Source organism: Cygnus atratus, chromosome 6 (assembly GCF_013377495.2).
Source record: "Cygnus atratus isolate AKBS03 ecotype Queensland, Australia chromosome 6, CAtr_DNAZoo_HiC_assembly, whole genome shotgun sequence".
NCBI lineage: Eukaryota > Metazoa > Chordata > Aves > Anseriformes > Anatidae > Cygnus > Cygnus atratus.
In genome coordinates, this window is record NC_066367.1 from 10,223,536 (window position 1) to 10,243,242 (window position 19,707).

General features: G+C 44.8%; 1 protein-coding gene across 1 annotated transcript in view; it reads left to right on the top strand.

Annotated features, from left to right (window-relative positions):
* Positions 1-549: 549 nt before the first annotated feature.
* The window catches only part of TRPM8 (transient receptor potential cation channel subfamily M member 8), an 83,653-nt gene continuing 64,495 nt past the window's right edge, over positions 550-19,707 (top strand). Inside the window, exon 1 of the mRNA XM_035571985.2 lies at positions 550-661. Within this exon, the coding sequence (XP_035427878.2) occupies positions 550-661 (112 nt within the window). The remainder of the gene's footprint in view (positions 662-19,707) is intronic.

Sequence of the window (19,707 nt, forward strand, 5' to 3'; positions counted from 1 at the left end):
CACACGTTTGTGAGCTTTTTTGGTCACTTGAGACTCCCTGGTCTCTGGGAATTTTGTTTTTCTCATAACAGAAGGCCTAGCTGGTTGAACAGCTAAAATGAGAACCTGCAGTGGGAGTGCCATGTGTTGAAGGAGGGAGCTGGCTATGTGCTGGCTATCTCACCTCTGTGCCCGGAGCAGATCCACCTGGAAACTCTGCTAAGGCATGTGGAAAATGAGGAGGTGATTGGTGACAGCCAGCATGGCTTCACTAAGGGCAGATCATGCCTGAAAGTGTGGTGGCCTTCTACGACAGGGTTACAGCATTGGTGGATGGGGGAAGAGCAACTCACGTCTACCTGGACTTGTGCAAAGCATTTCACCTTGTTCCTATAAATTGGAGAGACATGGATCTGACGGGTGGGCCACCCAGCGGGTAAGGAATTGGCTGGATGGTTGTACTCTTGCGTTGTGGTCAATGGCTCGATGTCCAGGAGGAGACCAGTGACGAGTGGTGTCCCCGAGGGGTCTGTACTGGGACCGCTATTATTTAACATCTCTGTCGGTGACATGGGCAGTGGGATTGAGCGCGCCCTCTGCAAGAGGGCAGACAACACCAAGCTGAGTGGTGCGGTCGACATGCCAGAGGGAAGGGATGACATCCAGAGGAGAGGCCTGAGAGGTGGGCCCGTGTGAACCTCATGGAATTCACCAAGGCCAAGTGCAAGGTCCTGCACCTGGGCCGGGGCAATCCCAAACATGAATCCAGGCTGGGCGACGAGTGGATCGAGAGCAGCCCTGTGGAGAAGGACTTGGGGGTGTTGGTTAATGAAAAGCTTGACATGAACCAGCAATGTGCACTTGTAGCCCAGAAAGCCAGCTGTACCCTGGGCTGCACCAACAGCAATGTGGCCAGCAGGGTGAGGGAGGGGATTGTCCCCCTCTGCTCTGCTCTCATGAGACCACACCAGGAGCCCTGTGCTCAGCTGTGGGGCTCCCAAGCACAAGAAGGACAGGGACATATTAGAATGAGTCTCTAGGAGGCCATGAGGATGATCCAGATGATGGCTGGAGCACCTCTCCTACAAAGACAAGGAGGGTGGTGAGGCCCTGGCACTGGTTGCCCAGAGGAGCTGTGGGTGCCCCATCTCTGGCAGTGCCCAAGGCCAGGCTGGATGGGGCTTTGAGCAACCTGCTGTAGTGGAAGGTGTCCCTGCCCTGGACAGGGGTGTTAGAATTAGACAAGCTTTAAGGTCTTCTCCAACCCAAACTATTCTATGATGAGATCAGCACATATATACTGAGATGAGAATATCTAGAGTTTGAGGTCAAGATGCTTATTATAATGCAGAAAAAAAGCAAACTGGGAGCAGGGGCTCAAGCCCCAGGGTTGCAGAGGTGAAGGCACTGACTAACCCTGTTTCCCTAGCTTGCATCTTCCTGCACAAAGTTGCTTAGAGACTTAAATGTGCATCTGATATTCGACTAGGTGTCATTTTTAACAATGTCTGGACCAGGTCAGATGAAGGTACTTCTGTGGCTGCAGGGTGTCTGAAATTCCTTACTGGGTCAACTTTTTCTCCCTGTGCTGAACCTACGGACTGATTTCTCCTAAGGGTCAAATGGCTTAGAAGGATTTTGACAACTCTGGCACAGCTCTCATTTGGAGTTCATCAGTAAGAAGTATTTTAAGAACTGACTGACACATGTTTTGGGCAGGGCTCGGTACTATATCACTTAACCTCTGTACCCAGGCAACCATAAATCCACTTCCTTATCTTTTATGGGCTTGAATAGTTATAAATACTGGTGGCGAAGGCGAGCATTTTTCTCTTGTACTTGTGCTAATGGGTAATACGAAGGAGGTTGGGGAAAGTGAGCTCTGAGTATTGCTGCCCAAACCAGAGGGAGGAAGAAAGTTTTAACCTGCTTTTGGCTATGAAAAGCGGATGCTATTCTGGCTGTTTAAAAAAAAAATAAGTTGCTAACCTTTTTTCTCTGGTGTACATTAGACACGTAATCCTTTATCCTGCAGCTATGCAGTAGAGTGTTCAGTCTGACTAATACAGGGCTTTAAAATAAAAGAAGGAAAAAAAAAGGGGGGGAGAAGCTCCGTTGAGCATTTACTGGCCATCCTGTGCTCTGCACTGATTGTAACCAATGGAGTTTGTTGCACTTCAGCACAGGCAATAGGTTAGCTGGAACTACTGTGTCCTCTGAATTAATTCACTTCCTGTGATTTAAGGTGGATCTTTTTTTCTCTAAACGGGAATGGACTGTCTGCATTTTTCTATAGGAGGAGAGACTGAGTCTAACTCCTCGTTTCAACCAAAGCATACTGGATGTGACAACTTATATCAAACTTCTTAGCTTTGGCGCACTCTAATAGTGTGGCTAAGCACAAAGAACTGCTTTTGACGTAATAACTTGGCTGAGTAATCAGTGTGCAAGCTGAACTCATAGTTGATAGGTTTGATGTCTTACAGGCAAAGGCAACTGGAGGCTTGTTTGTTAGGAAGAACACTAATGGTGAACACACCTTTGGATGTGCTGCTGGTCCCACCTCCTCGTACTGCTCTGTTTTGGGGTTGCTTCAGTTTGTAAGATGGTGGTAAATTCCTTTTCTCATTAGTTTTCCATCCTTTTTTTTTGGGTGAGGAGATTAGGTCAGGGATTGTCTTACTTTTTTCTGAAGATGTGTATAAATCAATGGCATTCTGTGGGAGCTGGTGCCCTGCTGTGTTCCATCACTTTTAGTTTTGAGTAGCAAAATGTGACAGCTCACCTCTGTCATGCAGGTTCTCTGCCTTTTGGTCTTGTACTTTCATGCAAGCTGCTTCTCGAGCCGGTGGCTGAAATGCTGGGGGGCTTGCTGTTCTGTATCTGTGCTCTTAGTCATATGGGCTGAATTTTTGGGTAGACCTGTGTAGAGCCAGGAGTTGGACTCGATGATCCTTATGGGTCCCTTCCGACTCAGGATATTCTGATTCCCACTGTGACTGCCAGCACTTGATGAGTGTAGATGTTTAGTAGTTAGAGCAGAAAGCTTAAACTTGCTGAAACAGGAGAGACATAGAATGTTTCTGTTCTTATCTACAGAGGCAGTTAAGTAGCACCAGGACCTGGTAAGGTGCTTCTCTTTGAGCCGTACGTTTGCAGCTGGAAAAACTTGACTGTCTATAAGGGAAGTCCTCTCAGCCAGTGCCTCTGAGTGCTTTCCTTGGAGCATGTATCCTGAGTAGCTGGAAGGCTACACCATCAAGAAATAATGTAGTAATGAAGCATAGATGTTTCAGTCTTGGTGAAGTGTGAGAAGGAAGACCCTGCTCCCAACTGGTTAATCTGTGCTGCTTGGCTAGAGCGGTGGGCAGCTGATGAAACATCTGTCCATCTGTAGCACATCTTCCAAAATGCTAAGAATAAGATAGAGAATTAGAAAGAAATCCAAGTGTATTTTCATCCAGATTTATTATGGCTTTCTAGTTTGGTGTTCCCAGGAAGATTTACAAAGAAAAATGTAATTGCTTGCCTTATCCTCTGCCTTCTGTGGAAATCCGAAGGAAGCCTGTCTGGGAGCATTACAATGCAAGGGGAACTGGAGGCACTCCAGGTGAAGACACAAAGGGTCTAATTCTGTTTCAAGACTAGTTAGCCTTGATTCAAGATTTGGCATCTAGAAGGTAAGCATCCTTCTCAGTGGGAATTGTTGTTCCAGACCAGAAAGATTAGACCAATCTCAGTGGAGAAGAAAATATCTCAAACTTTCTGAAGTGGCTTGTGGCAATGCTGCTTTGGCAGGTTCTTCCTTTGAGCAGTAAGCATGTTGGCACAGGTGATGACTACTTGTTCCTGAAGGCAGATGTGTGACACAGCATATCCAAAGCATTGACTGGCTAAAATATCAGCAGCTCACTGAAGGAAAGCAAAGACAATGGCAACTGCGTGAAAGGAAGTGAGAACGAGCACAGACTGGTCTGCGTGAGGAATTCAGGTTTTCTTAAGTGCCTGCCACTGGGGTGTGATGGTATGTGAGCAAATATCTGTCCAGAATGTGCTGGGCTCACTTACTGCAGGCTCTGAAGATGTGACGCATTCACAAAGATCAGCTCTGAGCCTAAAACTCCTCTTTTTTGGATTGAGTGGCCATACTCTGCCAGGAATGTCCTGCCCCAGCTTCGTTGGGTAAATGGTGTAGGAAGGCCTATGACCCCAGGAAAGTGCAAGTACTTTATAGATGTAGGCTCTTTTAGATTGAGTTTAAGCTACTGAGCACGTTAATAGCAGGATGCCAATGACTTGCCAGGTAGAAAATGAGGACAAATCAAAGGGCAGATGCACCTGGAGGGGTATGGCCTCGTGAGGTGCCATTGCAGTGTGCCATGCTTTGCCCTGGGAGGACAGCAGAACAGCACAGACAAAATTTCCATCTGTACAGACATGCAACTGGCATGAAACCTGGGCTTAAAAGCATCGTTTCTGCAAGCTGCATTTACTCTTGGAATGTGTTAAAACAGGAGGCCTCAGCTTTTAGCCTTTCCAAAGAAGAAATGAGATCATCCATGCAAATATAATGTCTTTCATGGGAAGTAACAGGCTGGAGTGACAGCTTCCTGTAAGCTGCAATCCTCTTTTTGTCTCTCTTTAGTCCTCTCTCAAGCCTATCTGTAACACGTACCTGTATTCCACAGAAATAGACTCGCTTCCTCCAGAGCTGAGTGTGATGAGCTGGATGGCTCTGACAGCAGCATTGTCAGCTGCTTTTTAGCTGGGCTTCGTTAAACCAAGGCGCTAATATTCTTTGATTCATCTGTTTGACTACACATGAAAGGCTTAAAACAGCAGGCTCCTAAGCTCTCCACTGGAATTGTTTGCAGATGCAAACACTTAATGGTGAAAAAAGTATGCTTTAGAGCCTGAAGAGGGCTATCTAAACCTGTCCTCAGTGCTTTCAAGCCATAAATAAGACTTCAGGCATGTTTGGCTGAGGAAGCTTGTTAGCTTGGCAGGGGAGGGGGGATTGTTTCCCCTGTAATTTAAAAGATTGATTCCTAATTACCTACCTGAACGTTTGGTGTCATGCATGCTAAGTGGCTGAATGCGGTGGCTGAAGATATAATTTCCCTTTGGGGGGTCCTTGTAATTACGTGGGCAGCGAAGTACCTGATCTTGTCACCTTTTGCTACAGGGAAACGTTCAGGTCCTGGAGATCCCAGTGCCTTTTCCGCAGCGTGGGAAAGAAAGGGAAAGCAGAACTGCTTGTTTCACACATTCCTGGGCTGTGCTTGCTTCTGCAGTATCCCAGCACTCTCCCAGCAATGTGCGAGGTGACGTGGGTAATGTCTGTCATGTGCTGGTTGTGCTTTCATCTTCTTCCCAGGGGTGGGTGCTGTGCAGTCATCTTGCTTCAAATGCGCACAACTTCTATACGCTTGTTAAAGACGGGACAGTGAAGGAAGCACATTGCCATCCATAGACAAAGCTGCTCTCAGGGCTGCGATGCACACATTGAATGGTGATGCTGTTCACAGGAGGAGGACGGTTTTGTGGCTGCTTTCACTCTAACATGATTTAACTATGCCTAGATTCAGTCCGTGCTGCAGAGAAGGAAGCAGCCTGTCAGAAGAGGGGACTGTGTGGTTTTCTCTGTAGTTCAAGAACTGATTTGATGGTGTCTAAAGAAATCAAACTGAAGTGAGCTCTATTTTGCTCTATTGATACAAAACCCTTCCTTTGATGCCTGCTGTCAGATGTGCTTTCGCAAGCTTTGCACTCAATGTACTGGAGTCAGCCCTGGCACTGATGCCTCTTGCTCCACAACCATTATGTTAGTGGGATGGGGAGGTATTAAAGCAGATCCCTGCTGCGCTGGCGGATTCTGGTAGGGGGGATCTCTATTGCAACTGGAGTGATCTGGAAAATAAATGCTAAAGAAACTTAATGTCTAATAAAAAAAAAAAATATTTTGAGCTGGATTTTTTTTCAGAGCCTTGGGATACTGGAATTCATTTGGAAAGCTCAGGGATTCAGTATGAAAGTAAGGGCAAGAACAGTTTATCTTTGCTTAAAAATAAGTGGGAAACGTGTGTGGAAGGACGAGCCAAGTCCTTCACTCTGATATGGTTTTAAATTGTGACGTTTTGAATTAGAGGTGAGCTGGATGAAAGGAAGGGGATGAGGCTGTTTTGCTCTACTGGGTCTGGTTGGGATGGAGTTAATTTTCTTCACGGCATCCTGGGTGGTGCTCTGTGTCGGATTTGTGACTAATGCAGTGCTGATGCCACGCTAGCATTTTGGCTGCTGCCGAGCAGTGCTTGCACTGTGGCGAGGCTTCCTCTTGTTCCTGCTCAGCGCTGCCAGCGAAGGAGCCCAGGCTGGGCAAGGAGTTGGTGGGGACACAGCCAGGACAGCTGCCCTGAATGACCCGGGGCATGTATGTGCTGTATGACCCCGTGCTCAGTTCCATTCGTGAGCTCTGGTTTTCCATCCCAGGACAAGAGCTGCTTGTCAGGCCACTGTGCGAGGCCACAAGAGACAGGCTTTCCCCAAACAACTGTGCTAATTAGGCTTGTACCAGGTTTATTTCATTTTCTGGAAGACTTGTTTCCCTGGTAGAACAAATGAAGCTGGAAGCAGTTTTTTTTTTTTTTTTTTTTTTTTAACAGGTACCACTCACTTTTACAAGGAGCAACATGAAGTCTTGCACCTAGAATCTATGTAGTTCTACATGGCTTGCTTCATTTCAGGAAAAAGTACAGACGGCATGACCTGCTCTATGTCCCTTCATCTGGTTCTAGCTGTGCTAAAAAAATATCTACTAGAGCCTGACCTCAGTTGCAGACTAAATCTTGTGCAAATGTTTGCTGTAAACAATGTACTTCTTAATCAGGGGAGTTAAAAAGAAAAAAAGGCATGCCTGATTCTGAAGGGAATGAACATTTCCCAAAACATAAACACACAGCAGTAGCTGCTTTCCCTTCGTCAGCTAAGATAAAACCTCACAGCTTGATCAAAACATTAGCTATACTAGCTGCACGTGAATTATTGGATGCTGTGTGTGTTTATAGGATCCGTGTGCCTGGCTCTGAATTTATAGAATTGTCAACATCCTGCTTTTAGGTTGCTCAAGGTTTGGTTTGTTATGCTGGCCACTGTAATGCAGAACGTCGTGCAGAATTAAACTGCCTTAGTTAAATGTAGCTGCACTCCTGGGCCACTTAGCAACTCAAGGTGAAAACTTTTTTTTTCCTTCTCTTTTTGACAATTAAGAAGAAGGGAAAGGGAGAAGAGATGTGGAGAAAAGCACTTCCCTTTTATGAGAAGCCTACTGAAGATGTTCAAGCAGAAAGGAGAACATGAAGAGGAGGGATTGCCACATGGGACGATGGGCACACAGAGGACTTGGGGGGCTGCCATTGCCACCTGGGTGGAAAGAGCAGTCCTGGGACAGCGATGTGGAAGCTTCTTCCACGCAGAGAGGCAGGAAGGGCTGCAGTGGTTTAACCAGTGTTAGATGGTGGGCAGTGACAGAGAAACTTGTGGGGGAATGGCAAAAGCATGGGACATCGGACTGTAGGTCATTTCATTATAAATGATAGCCATCTGTGACTTCCATGGTTCTTAGGACACAAATACTGTGTTTACCCAGTCTCAGATCTGAAGGGTACAACTTGTGTTCTTTTACCTTGGGGAATCACTCATCTTTCAGAGCAAAGAAATCCCTTAATTTAAACAAGTTTCATTAATTATAGGGAGAAAATATATACTTATGTGTATGTGTTTTTCTGAACTTGATATCAATGGGTTCTTGCTCCATGGAATATTTTGGAGGAGAGTAAGGTGTGTGTTTTGAACAGGCCTTGTACACTGAACCAGCTAGCTGGTCTCTTCTTGATGCTGCATTACAACTGTGCAAGGCACAAAGTGTAATATAAGTTGATTACTAAAGGTACTTCACAGCTGAATAGCGAAGCACTTTGCTAGTCCTTTCAGGTCTTTTGCTCAAAGCAGAAGGTAAAGTTTGCTAATACCAGCAGTGTTGTTGCTGCCTCTTACTTGCTAATGTCTGCTTACATTTTTTTTCAATTGCATGAAAAAGCAGCCTAGTAAATTAGAAGCACTCAGTAGGCATTATGCTGCTCTTAATTATGTGGAAGCACAGACAACATTCACAACAGTAATAGGAAAACTACCAAAGCAAATGCAGCAGGCCGTTAAATGCCAAATTAAAGTCTGAGCTCTTGAATGAAACTAAATTTGCATGTTGATGCTGCACACTGTGAGTGTGGGGGTCCACAGTTCACTGAATAATCCCCTAGTTTTATCTAGTGCATGCAGTCCTTGTATGAAAAGTGTCTTTGCAGCTGGGTTCATGCGTAAGCTAGGAGGCAAAGGATATAATTAGACTTTGCGCTGAGATTTGGTGGCACGCTTCTGGATTCCTGCTCTCCCGCAAAGAGGAGGTGAACTGCTCTGCTCCCCTTGCATCCCACCTGAGCAGAAGTAGGGAGCCAGGTCGGGTCCAGCCAGACAGGCACTCAAGTGCAACACCAGTACTTCTCCCTGCAAATAAGAGCAGTGATTTATCTGACTGAATGGGTTTGGAGAGGCTGAGCAGGATCACTCAGGATCAGTGGTTTCTCCTGGGGGGCCAGAGCATCTTGTACTAGGTTTTTAACAAACCTTGAAGTCAGACATGTGGTTGTCAAACCACACTCTTGAGATTGCTATGGTTAACACGCAAGTATGTTCAAATTCATCTTCCATTTGCTGTGCTTTAGGTCCACGTCCACAGTCCGTAATGACGTTGCCATTACTGGTTACTAGACTCTTACACCACATGTGGCATTCTTATTTTCCCCCTTGGGAAAACATTCCTTGGTCTTCAAGTAATGATAGATCATAAAAGCTAGGATTTTTTCTGTCCTCTAGATTTTTCTCTCCACACTGCTGCCGCATTATCACTCTAGATTTGTAAATTACACTTCTTGTGGCTTTCAGTTGACCCAGGCTCCTGGAGCTGCTCTTGGTTTGTTCATGCAGCTTTCCAAGGTTCGCAGCCTTGAAATGTCAGGAGGTGGGGGAAGTGCCAACAAACAGCTCCTGAGTTTTTGCAGCTTGTGAGACCCAGGGGTTAATGAGAAAGCAATCGCTGCACCTCTTTGCATAACTTTTTGGACCGTGTCACCTCTGATTTATGCATGTTTCTTCTTCCTGTCACACTTGGGTTATTACTTATTACGTATTACTGAAGCCTAGCAGGTGTTAAAGCTTTCAATCCTCAGCTGAGGTCTCAGTGTGTGCTTGCTGTTATCTGTCAGGGTTTATTTGGCTTATGGCTCTAAGGTGGCCACTTCTGTGATATTCCCTGTGTAGTCATGGCACAGGTCTAATTTCTCATTCAGTGATACAGGCACCGTTTTCACTGCATGGCTGAGATCCATAGCAGAGAGAATTGCCTGGACATAGTCCTGGAGTAAACTTATTTACATTACAGCAATGCCTGCCAGCGTTTTGAAGCATGAGGGCTTCACAGTGGAATGTTTTTTCTGCATTACGTATCTGTAATGAAACTTAAAGTATGAATTAAATAGGACTTGAATTGAATTGCTAAAATGTCTCAGGGCAAGCTGGTAGCAGAACATGCATTAGAATTGAGGTTCATATGTCACTGGCATTGCAGTGAAACAGGCACCAAAACGTTTTGAATGGAAACCATAAAGCATTTTGTTGTCATTTGAAGACAGTAGCTGTGGTAATTCTGAATGCCCCGATTTCTTTTCTGGAGGCACCAGGGGATATTTATCATTGCAGGCTCCTGTGGGCTTCGGATACAGTGGATTTAATCCAGGTAAATTGAAGCTGGCATGAGTTGGTAGCTCAAATCCTACAAAACAAAACTTCACCTGAATGTAAGTAAAAAGACAGACATAGCTCATGTTTTAGTTAAAAAATCAGAATACACATGCATATATTTCTGAATTATATATGAAAAAAAAAAAAGAATAAAAAAGAAGCAGTGGAAAGACTGTAATAAAGCAGGCTAGCAACAACAGCTAATTTTGCTGCCTGTCTAGTCCTTATAATTCCAGGAAATACTTGCAAGTTTATCTCAGGCTACCATCAGGGATCTTATGTACGGGTTCATGTAATTGCAATGAAATTTTTTGTTGGGTTCAGTCTCACGTGGCATGCATTTTGTGTGCAATTACTAGCTCAGCTGCTTGGGGCTCTGGATTATTTTGTGCTGATTGTGCAAAGCCTCCTCTGACAGAGGGGAGGAGCTCTGCGCCCAGGTATGCACGAGAGGATTCCCTGTGTAGAAAGAAAGCCTCATTTTTGGGACTGGAAATACTGTATTTCTTCTGTATCCTCCATCTTTGGGACACCCAAAGGAAACTACACCTGCTTAATGCCTCCAGGGCTGGCCAGGGAGTGCTGATTCAGAGCCCAAATGCAGTGGTGTCTCCTGCTGGGTGCCTGAAATTGGCTTCGCCCCTGTTTCTGTAGGATCACTTCACCCTTTTCCCTGTGCCCCTAATGCTGGGTGCAGGCTTCTAGCTCGAGGGTCTGGTTTATTTGGTCTCAGACTGTCAGGCTCCTAATGGGAGTAGCTGTAACATCAGTGTCGAAGAAAATAAGTGTGACTGGCAGTTATTTTTCCCCTCTGACAACATCATATTAACACTGGATTTTTAAAATACTTCTAAGGAAATAATATGGCTGTGTATACGTAAATATTCGTATTTCCCTAATCCTGGGCAAGGGGAATAAAAAAAATTAAAGCAGAAAACCCCTTACCACCTGGAAAGAGAGAGCTCTACAGCAATCCCTTTTCCCCTTCAGAAATGGAAGCAGACTGGAAAGTCTCTAGTTTTAGATTTAAGGGAGAGCACTGACAGACATGATATTGTATAGTTCCTTTCCATGTGTTTTTTTCCCCACTACTTTTATTATCATTGTTCTACATGCATGAAAATTCCCTCATAAATTTAAGAAATGTAAAGGGGAAGCAGTTGTCAAACTGATTTTGTTCTTTGGAAACGCATCCCTGCCAGGGTACTTGTTAGGGTGGCTCAGAAAGGGCTTTGTAGCATTTTCAGAGCCCTGTATATGACCATATTAAGCCTTGGTATTACAAGTACTTCCTCACAGTGTAAGCTGGAAGAATTAAAAGTACCAAATGGTGGCTCTGTATGGACACAGAGCGTTTATTGCTGAAGCTGTAGCTGCCTCTGGTGGGACAAAGTTAAACCATGCTTTAGTCTGAGTTTTCTACAATATATATATATATATATATATATGTGTGTGTTGTATATGTTTCTACAATATATATATATTCACGCTCTTTTTGGCACCTTTACATCTGTTACAATGCCTTTTTTCCCCACCTGGAGGCTGTGTTTGTCACCACCATTCCTCGTGCAGCATGAATGTTCGCATGGGGCTCTTGAGGACCATGTAGCATCAAGGAAGACGGATCTTCCAGCCCCTGAGGAGCACGTGAGCTGGCAATATCTGGAGATGAAGCAGCTTTGGGGTATAACACAGTCACTTGTAAAACGCAACCATCTCTCCAGCACTCCTTGGAATAGCTCTGGGCTGAGAGGAGCTGCTGGGGGCTCCCGTGTGAGGATCTGCTGTCATACAGTGCCCTGCAGTCACTCTTCAGCCGGGAGGAGGACTCTTTTTCTGTTGACACAACGTCTGTGCGGTGTTGTGTTTGCCCCGCTGCTGGTTCATGTATTTAAGCTCTCGTTTTGGTTCCTTAAAAGCTCATGGGGTGGTTGAGAGCGGTTGTGTAGTATTGCTCAATGCATGTTTTCTGTAGCTGGCTTTACAGAAAACCCTGCTGCTTAATTGTCTGTGACCGAACCGGTTCTTTCTTGTGCAGGACATGGACTCCCAGGCAGAGCAGTCATACATACACGTGCTGTATCTGGCTCTGGTCCCCAAAGCAATCTCCTTACTCACTGAGTTTTCTGCTTTCACCAATTTTCTCTAATTTCTGAGCTTGCAAAGCATGTGTCCTAATAACGTTGGCCATAGCCTTTTATAAATATATGTTACCCCTGTGTAGATAACTATATGAGCTTTATGAAATAAATATGCAGCTTGGGAGCAGGGAAGTCAGAACATCCTTCCCTCTTGCTATTTTGGTCTAACTTACTGGATTTTCTCCTTAGCTCATGGCAGATTTTCAACAACTACAGAGAAAAGATTTTCAGTAAGTATGAAAAGATTTACACTGTCCTTCTAGGACAAATACAGCTATCTAGGACAAATATAGCTGTATCCAACAGCTATATTGCAAATGCATTTTTTGCCAGAAGGTGGCAGAGTGGAAGGTTTTGCATTTACTGTTCTGGGAAGGTGAATGCCTTTTGTCTCAGCTGATTTTAAAATTGCCTTCTGCCACACAGGGAGGCTGGCACATGTCCCCAAATAGTTCTACCGCCAGCCAGGTCAGATGTTGGACAAATCAGAAAAATAAGGTTTGGGCTTAAGGACTGCCAAACAGTGACCTTCCCTGACACACAGTGCTATCTTTGAAAGTAAATTAATCCACTGAAGACATTACAGTTTTTGTTAAAATAGAAGGTCTGTGCATGTAGGCAAGGAGCTAAATGTATACAAGACTACAAGCTACAAGCTTTGGAACTTTAACCAAAGCATTTAATTAAATAACGCTATTCAAAAGAGTTCAACTAGCTAATCTGTGGCCCTGTTATCGTACTAAATCATAAAGAAGCAATAATGCAAAGTATATTTTTCCTGTTCAAATGTTTCATCAGATTGTGTTGGTACCAATCCCTGGAATATTTATTGAAATATGCATTGCCTAATTCTCCATACACCTTGCAGAGCTGGCATATATCTGGAGAAGAAAAATTGAAATATGTACTCGATCTGTTCTTATTACCCAATACAGTGCTTTGATTCTGTCTGTAAGGCAGGCATCAATCTAGTACTTGCAACAGGCTGCTGGAGCTGGGGTTTGTGTCCAGCTGTCACAGACGCATCAACTTTGGAACAGCAAAAGCAAAGGTCCTCCTGCTGTGTCTCTCTGCTTCAGGATGTAATGGACTGGTTCACTCTGTGAACTGTTTGATCACACCATGCCTTGGAGGATGCTGCGTGTGCTGTGAAGAGAGTAAAATGGGATTCCTGAGCTGGGGGCTGCCCTTGCCAGTGGTGCACAGGCAGGACACAGTGCTGGAGCTGGCTGCAGGGGCTGTTGGAATGCTGGCTGTTGGAAGCCCAGGACAAGGTGAGGGGATGGACCAGGGCCAGGACCATCCAGGTGGTCCAGCAGCAGCAGAGGAGTTGAGGCTGTGGGCAAGGTTGCAGCCACAGTCCAAGGCAGGGCTGGAGACAGGCCTGCCTGCCGCAGGGTTTGGTGCAGGACTGGGTGCCCATGGCCATGGGTTGGACTGCAGATAGAGGCTCCTGGTATGTCTGCTCAGGGCAATTAAAGCCTATTTACACTCAGGGTCCTGATAGTTTGCAGTGTGCTGATCTTTGTGGTTGTGTACTTAGCTCTCTCTTTCTTCCAGCACTGTCTTCATTGATTTTTCCCTGTGCTGATGCTACCTGGAAAGCTCGCTGCTCCCCAGGCTTTGTAAGAATGGGAAATGTTTTCACAGATAAATATTGATTAGGGAATGAAGTCCCGCCTTATGACTTTCCACATTCAAACAAGGTTCCCAGTATCACTTTGAAAAGCAAGGACAAGATGTATCAGGCAGCCTTTTCTGTTGCTTAAGTAGGTCAGTACTGGTCTGCACCCCAATTTAATGGATTCTAAGATTGCTCTGATCTAAACTGGTGTTTTAGCAGCAGATAGTCTTTTGAGGGTGCTATGGCTGTCCTATAGTCCTTATTGGCCAAGGATAATTCCTTTGCAGTAATAAATCCAGGCTTACCAACTGACTTGTACTATGTAATTTGTCATCTGTTGGCCAAGTCCTTGTCCAAAGCTCACTTCATAGGTTACCTTCTCATCTAATCCTTAGCTGGTCGCTTCTTATAGCTGGATCAAACTGCAGTACAGTAAACACAGAGTTGAGACAACATTCCAGCTTGACAATAAATCATGGAAGCCTCTTCTCAAATGTAGGTAGGGGACTGTGTATATTCCACCCTAGTCAACTTGATTATGCTTGGGACTTGTGATGCTTTCCCTGTGATGTACTGCACAGCGCCTTGTCTTGAGATGAGACACCATACAAGCAACAGTAAACTTTCTCAGAACTCAGCTGGGTTTTGTCATGTTTGTGAATAAAATTCAAGATTCACCGATTTCTGGTCTTTTGTGGACTGAACTGGTGTTGAGTTTCCTCTTGTCACTTGGTCTGTCTTTTCCTGTCCTTTCTCTTCCTGAGATGCACTCAGACACTCAGAGGCCCCTGGGGTGCCAGCCTGGCAGGACAGAAAAGCTTCCTGCCTGGACAGTGGCACTGCCATTCCCCAGACCCGATGTGCTTGGCTCCATGTGGGGCAGCTGGGGCTGAGGACATGTTTGATTGTGTGAGTGAGTGACCTGGGCCTGGGAGCAGGGGAAAAAAGAGAAATTGAGACATCTTAAAGGAACTGGAGACCTCTGGGTTGTATGAAAAGGCAGCTGGAGGGTTGTGGGTTGCAACTGATGGCATCAGAGGACCCACTGAAGGCCCCGAAAGAAAATCGGAGGCCAGTGGTCAATGAGGAAAGGTAAGGTTAAAAAGAAAAAAAAAAGCTCCTGCACCTAGTGATAGTGCACTAGTGAAGTGCACCTACAGATAAACACGAGGGACGAGGAACAGACACTGGGGCTGCTCTGCATCCTCCCAGGTCCCCATGTTTCTCTATAGATGTGCCTTGATGTAGGTGGTTGCCCTGTGCTGGCTGCAAGAGGCAGAAATGGCCAGGCCTCTTCGCTTCTTTCCTACGGCTTTGTAGGGCGACATTTTTTTTCTTTTTACTTAGGTGAGTAAAAGCCTATGCAAGCAATCTTCTTTGCTGAAGTTGGCATGGCTAATCTGAATTTCCAGTGCCATAGCAGCCTCAGATATTTCATAGTAGAATCAGAGCTGTAGAATAATGTGAGTGGCTTTAAATCTCTGCTTTAATGGTGTGGTTTATATCACCTTTCTGGTATGTGACCTTGTCTGAGTTTCTTTCAATTATGTCCTGTAACCTTAATGGCACAGAATCCATTTAGAAAGTAAATTGATATCCCTTTGACCCTAAGGTTTGGGGGGGTTTAGGTAACAGGATCCTGTGATGGAAAGATTAGCTGAAAAACCTGTAAGGACTTCTGAGCTCTGTCAGATGGTGTCTGCACTTGAAATTCTGAAGAAGCATACACTTCTTCCCCTTGCAGCCCACACCTGCCACATGATAACACCACTGAATGTGGGCTGATGTACATTTATGTGCTAGGCAGCCTCTTCTGAGAGGATGGGAGCCCAAGGGGTCCAGTGAGGCTCTGTTGTGGCCTAAGCTGGTTAGGCAGCGATGTACCACACGGCTGCCTGCTCCCTCCCTTCCTCCCAGCACAACGGGGTAGAAAATTGGAAGAGCAAAAGCAAGACTTATGGGTTGAGTTAAAAGTACCTCAGTAAGCAAAGTTAAAGATGGGTTATTAACCAAAAGATGGAAGAAAAAGAAAGAAAAAAAAAGCCAAAGAAACACAAGCCGACGGTGATAAAGAGAACAAGTGATGCAGAAGTGTCGTCTTCTACAGAACCAGGCTGAGGGAGCTGGGGGGGTCAGCCTGGGGAGGAGAAGGCTCCGGGGAGGCCTTGTAGTGGCCTGCTAGTGCCTGAAGGGGCTGCAGAACAGCTGCGGAGGGACTCTTTGTCAGGGGTGGGGTGATAGGACATGGGTAATGGCTTTAAACCAAAAGAGACTAGATTTAGATTAGGTTTGTGGAAGAAATTCTTCATTCTGAGGGTGGTGAGGCCCTGTCCCAGGCTGCCCCAAGGAGCTGTGGGTGCCCCATCCCTGTGCCCAAGGCCGGGTTGGATGGGGCCTGCTCTGCTTGAGGGGTCCCTGCCCATGGCAGAGGGGTTGGAACTAGGTGGAAATTGCATGTAGGAAAGAGGTGTGCTTAGGAGAGATCTGAGGCCATGCGATGCAATACTACCTCAGCAGGCATCTTCCTGGTACGTGCACTGTTTGGTGACCCATACTTAGGTAGGGTAGTACATACGGAATGGCAACTTTTTTCCATCCCAGTAGTAAACTGTTGACATGCAGGCAGTGTAATTGGGGGTGGTGAAAAGACACCATGAATCTTCAGAGCCAGATCTGCCAAGTGAAGGTGACAATTAAGTTGCTTTATAATTCTATCATCCCCCAAGGCCCTTGGCATGAAATAGCCAATATTAAAGCCCTCCCCCATTTTGTACTCAGCTGGTACCATCGCAGCACTCTGGTGTATGGGAAGTGCAAATGCATTTGTCATCCCTGGATCACGTGTGGGAGAGGAGCTCCTGGGCAGACTGAAGTCTTTGGAATGAGAGCACCTGCAGCAGAAAGGCTTCAGGAGGGAAGACTGGGGGCTTCAGAGGCATTCACTGAAGCCTCCAGGGACATAAGGAAGGCAGACGTTTTGTAGAGACCTGGAAGACCATGGAATTTGTTGTAACTCAGAATATTGGGGTTGGACAGGTAACAACCCTCTCTGGAAGTAAGGAGAGAGGCTTCTTGGCAAATCCTTGTCCTACTCACCCTGTCTCCTCTAGTTTCAGGTAGCAGTTCTAGCTCATTCGTTGATAACGCCTATTTTTTCCTGTTTAAAATTCCTTTGGGTATTTTGGATGAGTTCAGTATTAAAAACAAAAAAATCATGTAGACAATCCTACAGGGGGTTGATCCAGGGATACTGCTGGATTACCTGGATTAGACTTTGAGGTCAGTTTGACCTTGACCCTCCCCTTCTGGGATTGATTAGATGCATTTGGTACTGGTAATTTTATGAAATATATACATGTACATAATCTGTCATATGTATAGTATTGATATTGCTGTTAAAGTATCGACAAGTTTGTAATTGATAATAAGTATATGCACTGCCATAATATTGCTAGATTTGTTGAATATATAATACTAATTTATATTGGCTGCTATGTTGCTGATTTTAACTACCTCTAATTGCCTTCCTGCTAGCTCTAATTGCTGATGCTAGTTATTAGTACCATTCTCTCAATATCTACTCTCTATATGTGCTTTCCTGATAATATCTGTAATAGCTTGATGTCTAAATCTTATATATTTACCTTATTAACCACAATTTACTTGCTAGTGCTGATTTGCGGGAATCTGGAGGAAACAGAAATTATTAGAAAGTAAAGCCTCTGTATCCTTCAGTATTCCGGAATCCTGTGAACCTGCTGTTGCAATCTCTATATACCCTCAGGTCAGATAACCCTTAGGTTGAGGCAGATGGGACACATTTCTTTCTGGATTAAGGGAGTTTGAGGCACTTAAAGTAAGAGATTTTATATGCAAATGCATGTCCTTTGTCACTCTAGGGAGTTTAAGATTTGTTGTCATAAACAGCAGAGTACTGTAGGCTAGTTTCAGCTCAACATCCATGTGGAAACCAGTAATGAGTAGTGTCCCTCAAGGGTCTGTGCTTGGACCAATGTTATTTAATATTTTTGTTAATGACCAGCTTTTGTCCTGTAGCAACAGGACAACGGGCAATGGTTTTAAACTGAAAGTTGGCTTTATATGCAATATAAATCTAAGTTTTTCATGATGAGGTTGTTGAGACCCTTGAAGGTGTTGCCCAGAGAAACTGTGGATGTCCCACTGTTCAAACTGGTGTTGGCTGGGGCAATCTGGCCTAGTGGGAGGGGTCCCTGCCCATGGCAGGGGCTTGTACTAGGTTATCTTTAATGGTCCCTTCCAACCCAAACCATCCTGTGCTGCTATGAGTCTATGATCTGATTAAAGGAGGGATTCCTTTTCATTGAGACCCCTTTGCTGTGAGCATTTCCTCCTTTCATAAACCTTGAGTGGACTGTTCCTCTCTGTCGTTCATAGGAAAACTAGGATAAAAGACAACTTTCTGCCTACCTGGAGGGGCTGGGCTGTCTTCTCCTTTCATGTATCAGAACCAAACTTGTTGTGCCATTGCCTGGATAAAGCAGAATCGCTCCTCCGTACATCTTCATGGACTATTTTTTACAGAAGTATCTGCTAGACACCTCCTATAAATATCCATAATTTCCTGGGTTGTCTGGCTTTCATCAACCATTTTTCTATAGAGGAAATCCTTTGCAGTCTGGCTTCTTGCACTTCTTTTTGCCTATCCATAAAGCTTTCAGACCTGCTACTTACACTTTCCCTAGGCTTTTCCTTGTTTTTGAAAAGTCCATCAAATAGCTTCAACAAACTGCTTCTTGGTGCATTTCAGGGCCTCCTTATAGCTGTCTTTGTTTGTTTGCTTAACCCTGACCATTCAAGATGACTGAGTTTGGAAATAGATATCACATGGAAACTGTCCTTGGCTCTCTCTTTTTTTGTGTGCTTGGATAATCCCTTCTCCCCAATAGTTTATCAGAGTGGATAATAGCCTGTGATTACACCTGCCCATCATGATGGTGCACAATAAATGGTGGGAGTGAATGGCAGGTTCAGGCTGTGCAGGTGATTGATATGGTCCAGCTCTGGTAGTTGAAAAGCCAGAGATTCAAATGAGTTTGAAGATGTGTTGTGCCCCTCTGAACATCTTCTTGTTGTCTCTTTCCAGGAACATCTGTATTTCTGTGAGCTTTATTCCCCAGACCTGCTGCTGGTCTGCATTTTAAGATCATCTAAACTGTTGTAAAGCCTTGTTTGAAAATGAACACTGGATGCATATATATGGCTAGATGTATACTTCTGGCAAAAGCCTGTATGAGTGGTATAATAACTTGAACAGTGTTTTTTGAGAGGGGGCTTTTGAAACCTTGAAATGACAGTAGCTTACCAATACTAGTCATGCATATTTCTGCTAGCAGAAATACTACTACTGCTTGCCATCTAACAGCTTTCAGAGAGAAGCTGCATTTGAAGTGTGGTTCTGAATAGCAGCTCTTATTTGGTCTGCTGAATCTTCTTCAAGAATGGAAAATGAAAGTCCCATGAAACTTTAAGCACCCTCCGTGTGTTGCTAGTGTCTCACTGTCACTTATGTAGTTGCCTTTCTCATGCTATATAGGGTTGCACAAAACTGTAGAGGTACGGGGAGGAAAAAATACTGAGATTGAGGCTGCAATGGACTCACTGGGTGTTTTATTACTTGGCTAGAGAGGAATAATTAGTAACGGAAGTAACTTCCTAGGGCAAGAGTGGTAGCTGAGCTGACTCGAATGTTTTTTTATTAGTATGACTGATATTGCTCATGCTGTAGAACTTAGGCAAATGTTTCTGAGCTAAAACCTCAAAGGTTGAGTTCTTCAATTTTGTCACGTCTACTGGACCGGTTTCGCCAACAGTGCATGTGACAGGTATATCACGCAAAAATGTCTGGAATTCAGGGCAAAGTAACTTGTCCTTACGCACCTCTGGCAGCTGGTGGAGACAAGTGTGCATCTTCTGTGAGGCTACCTTATATCAGCATGCTCAGGATTGGCTCAAGAAATCTCTGGGCTAGTGAACAGCTGGATTTGATGGAACAGCATAAATTTATTTTGAATGTGAAAACGACGCTGTTGAAAATCTATTCAGTCCTATGGTTCTGATGATGGGGACGAG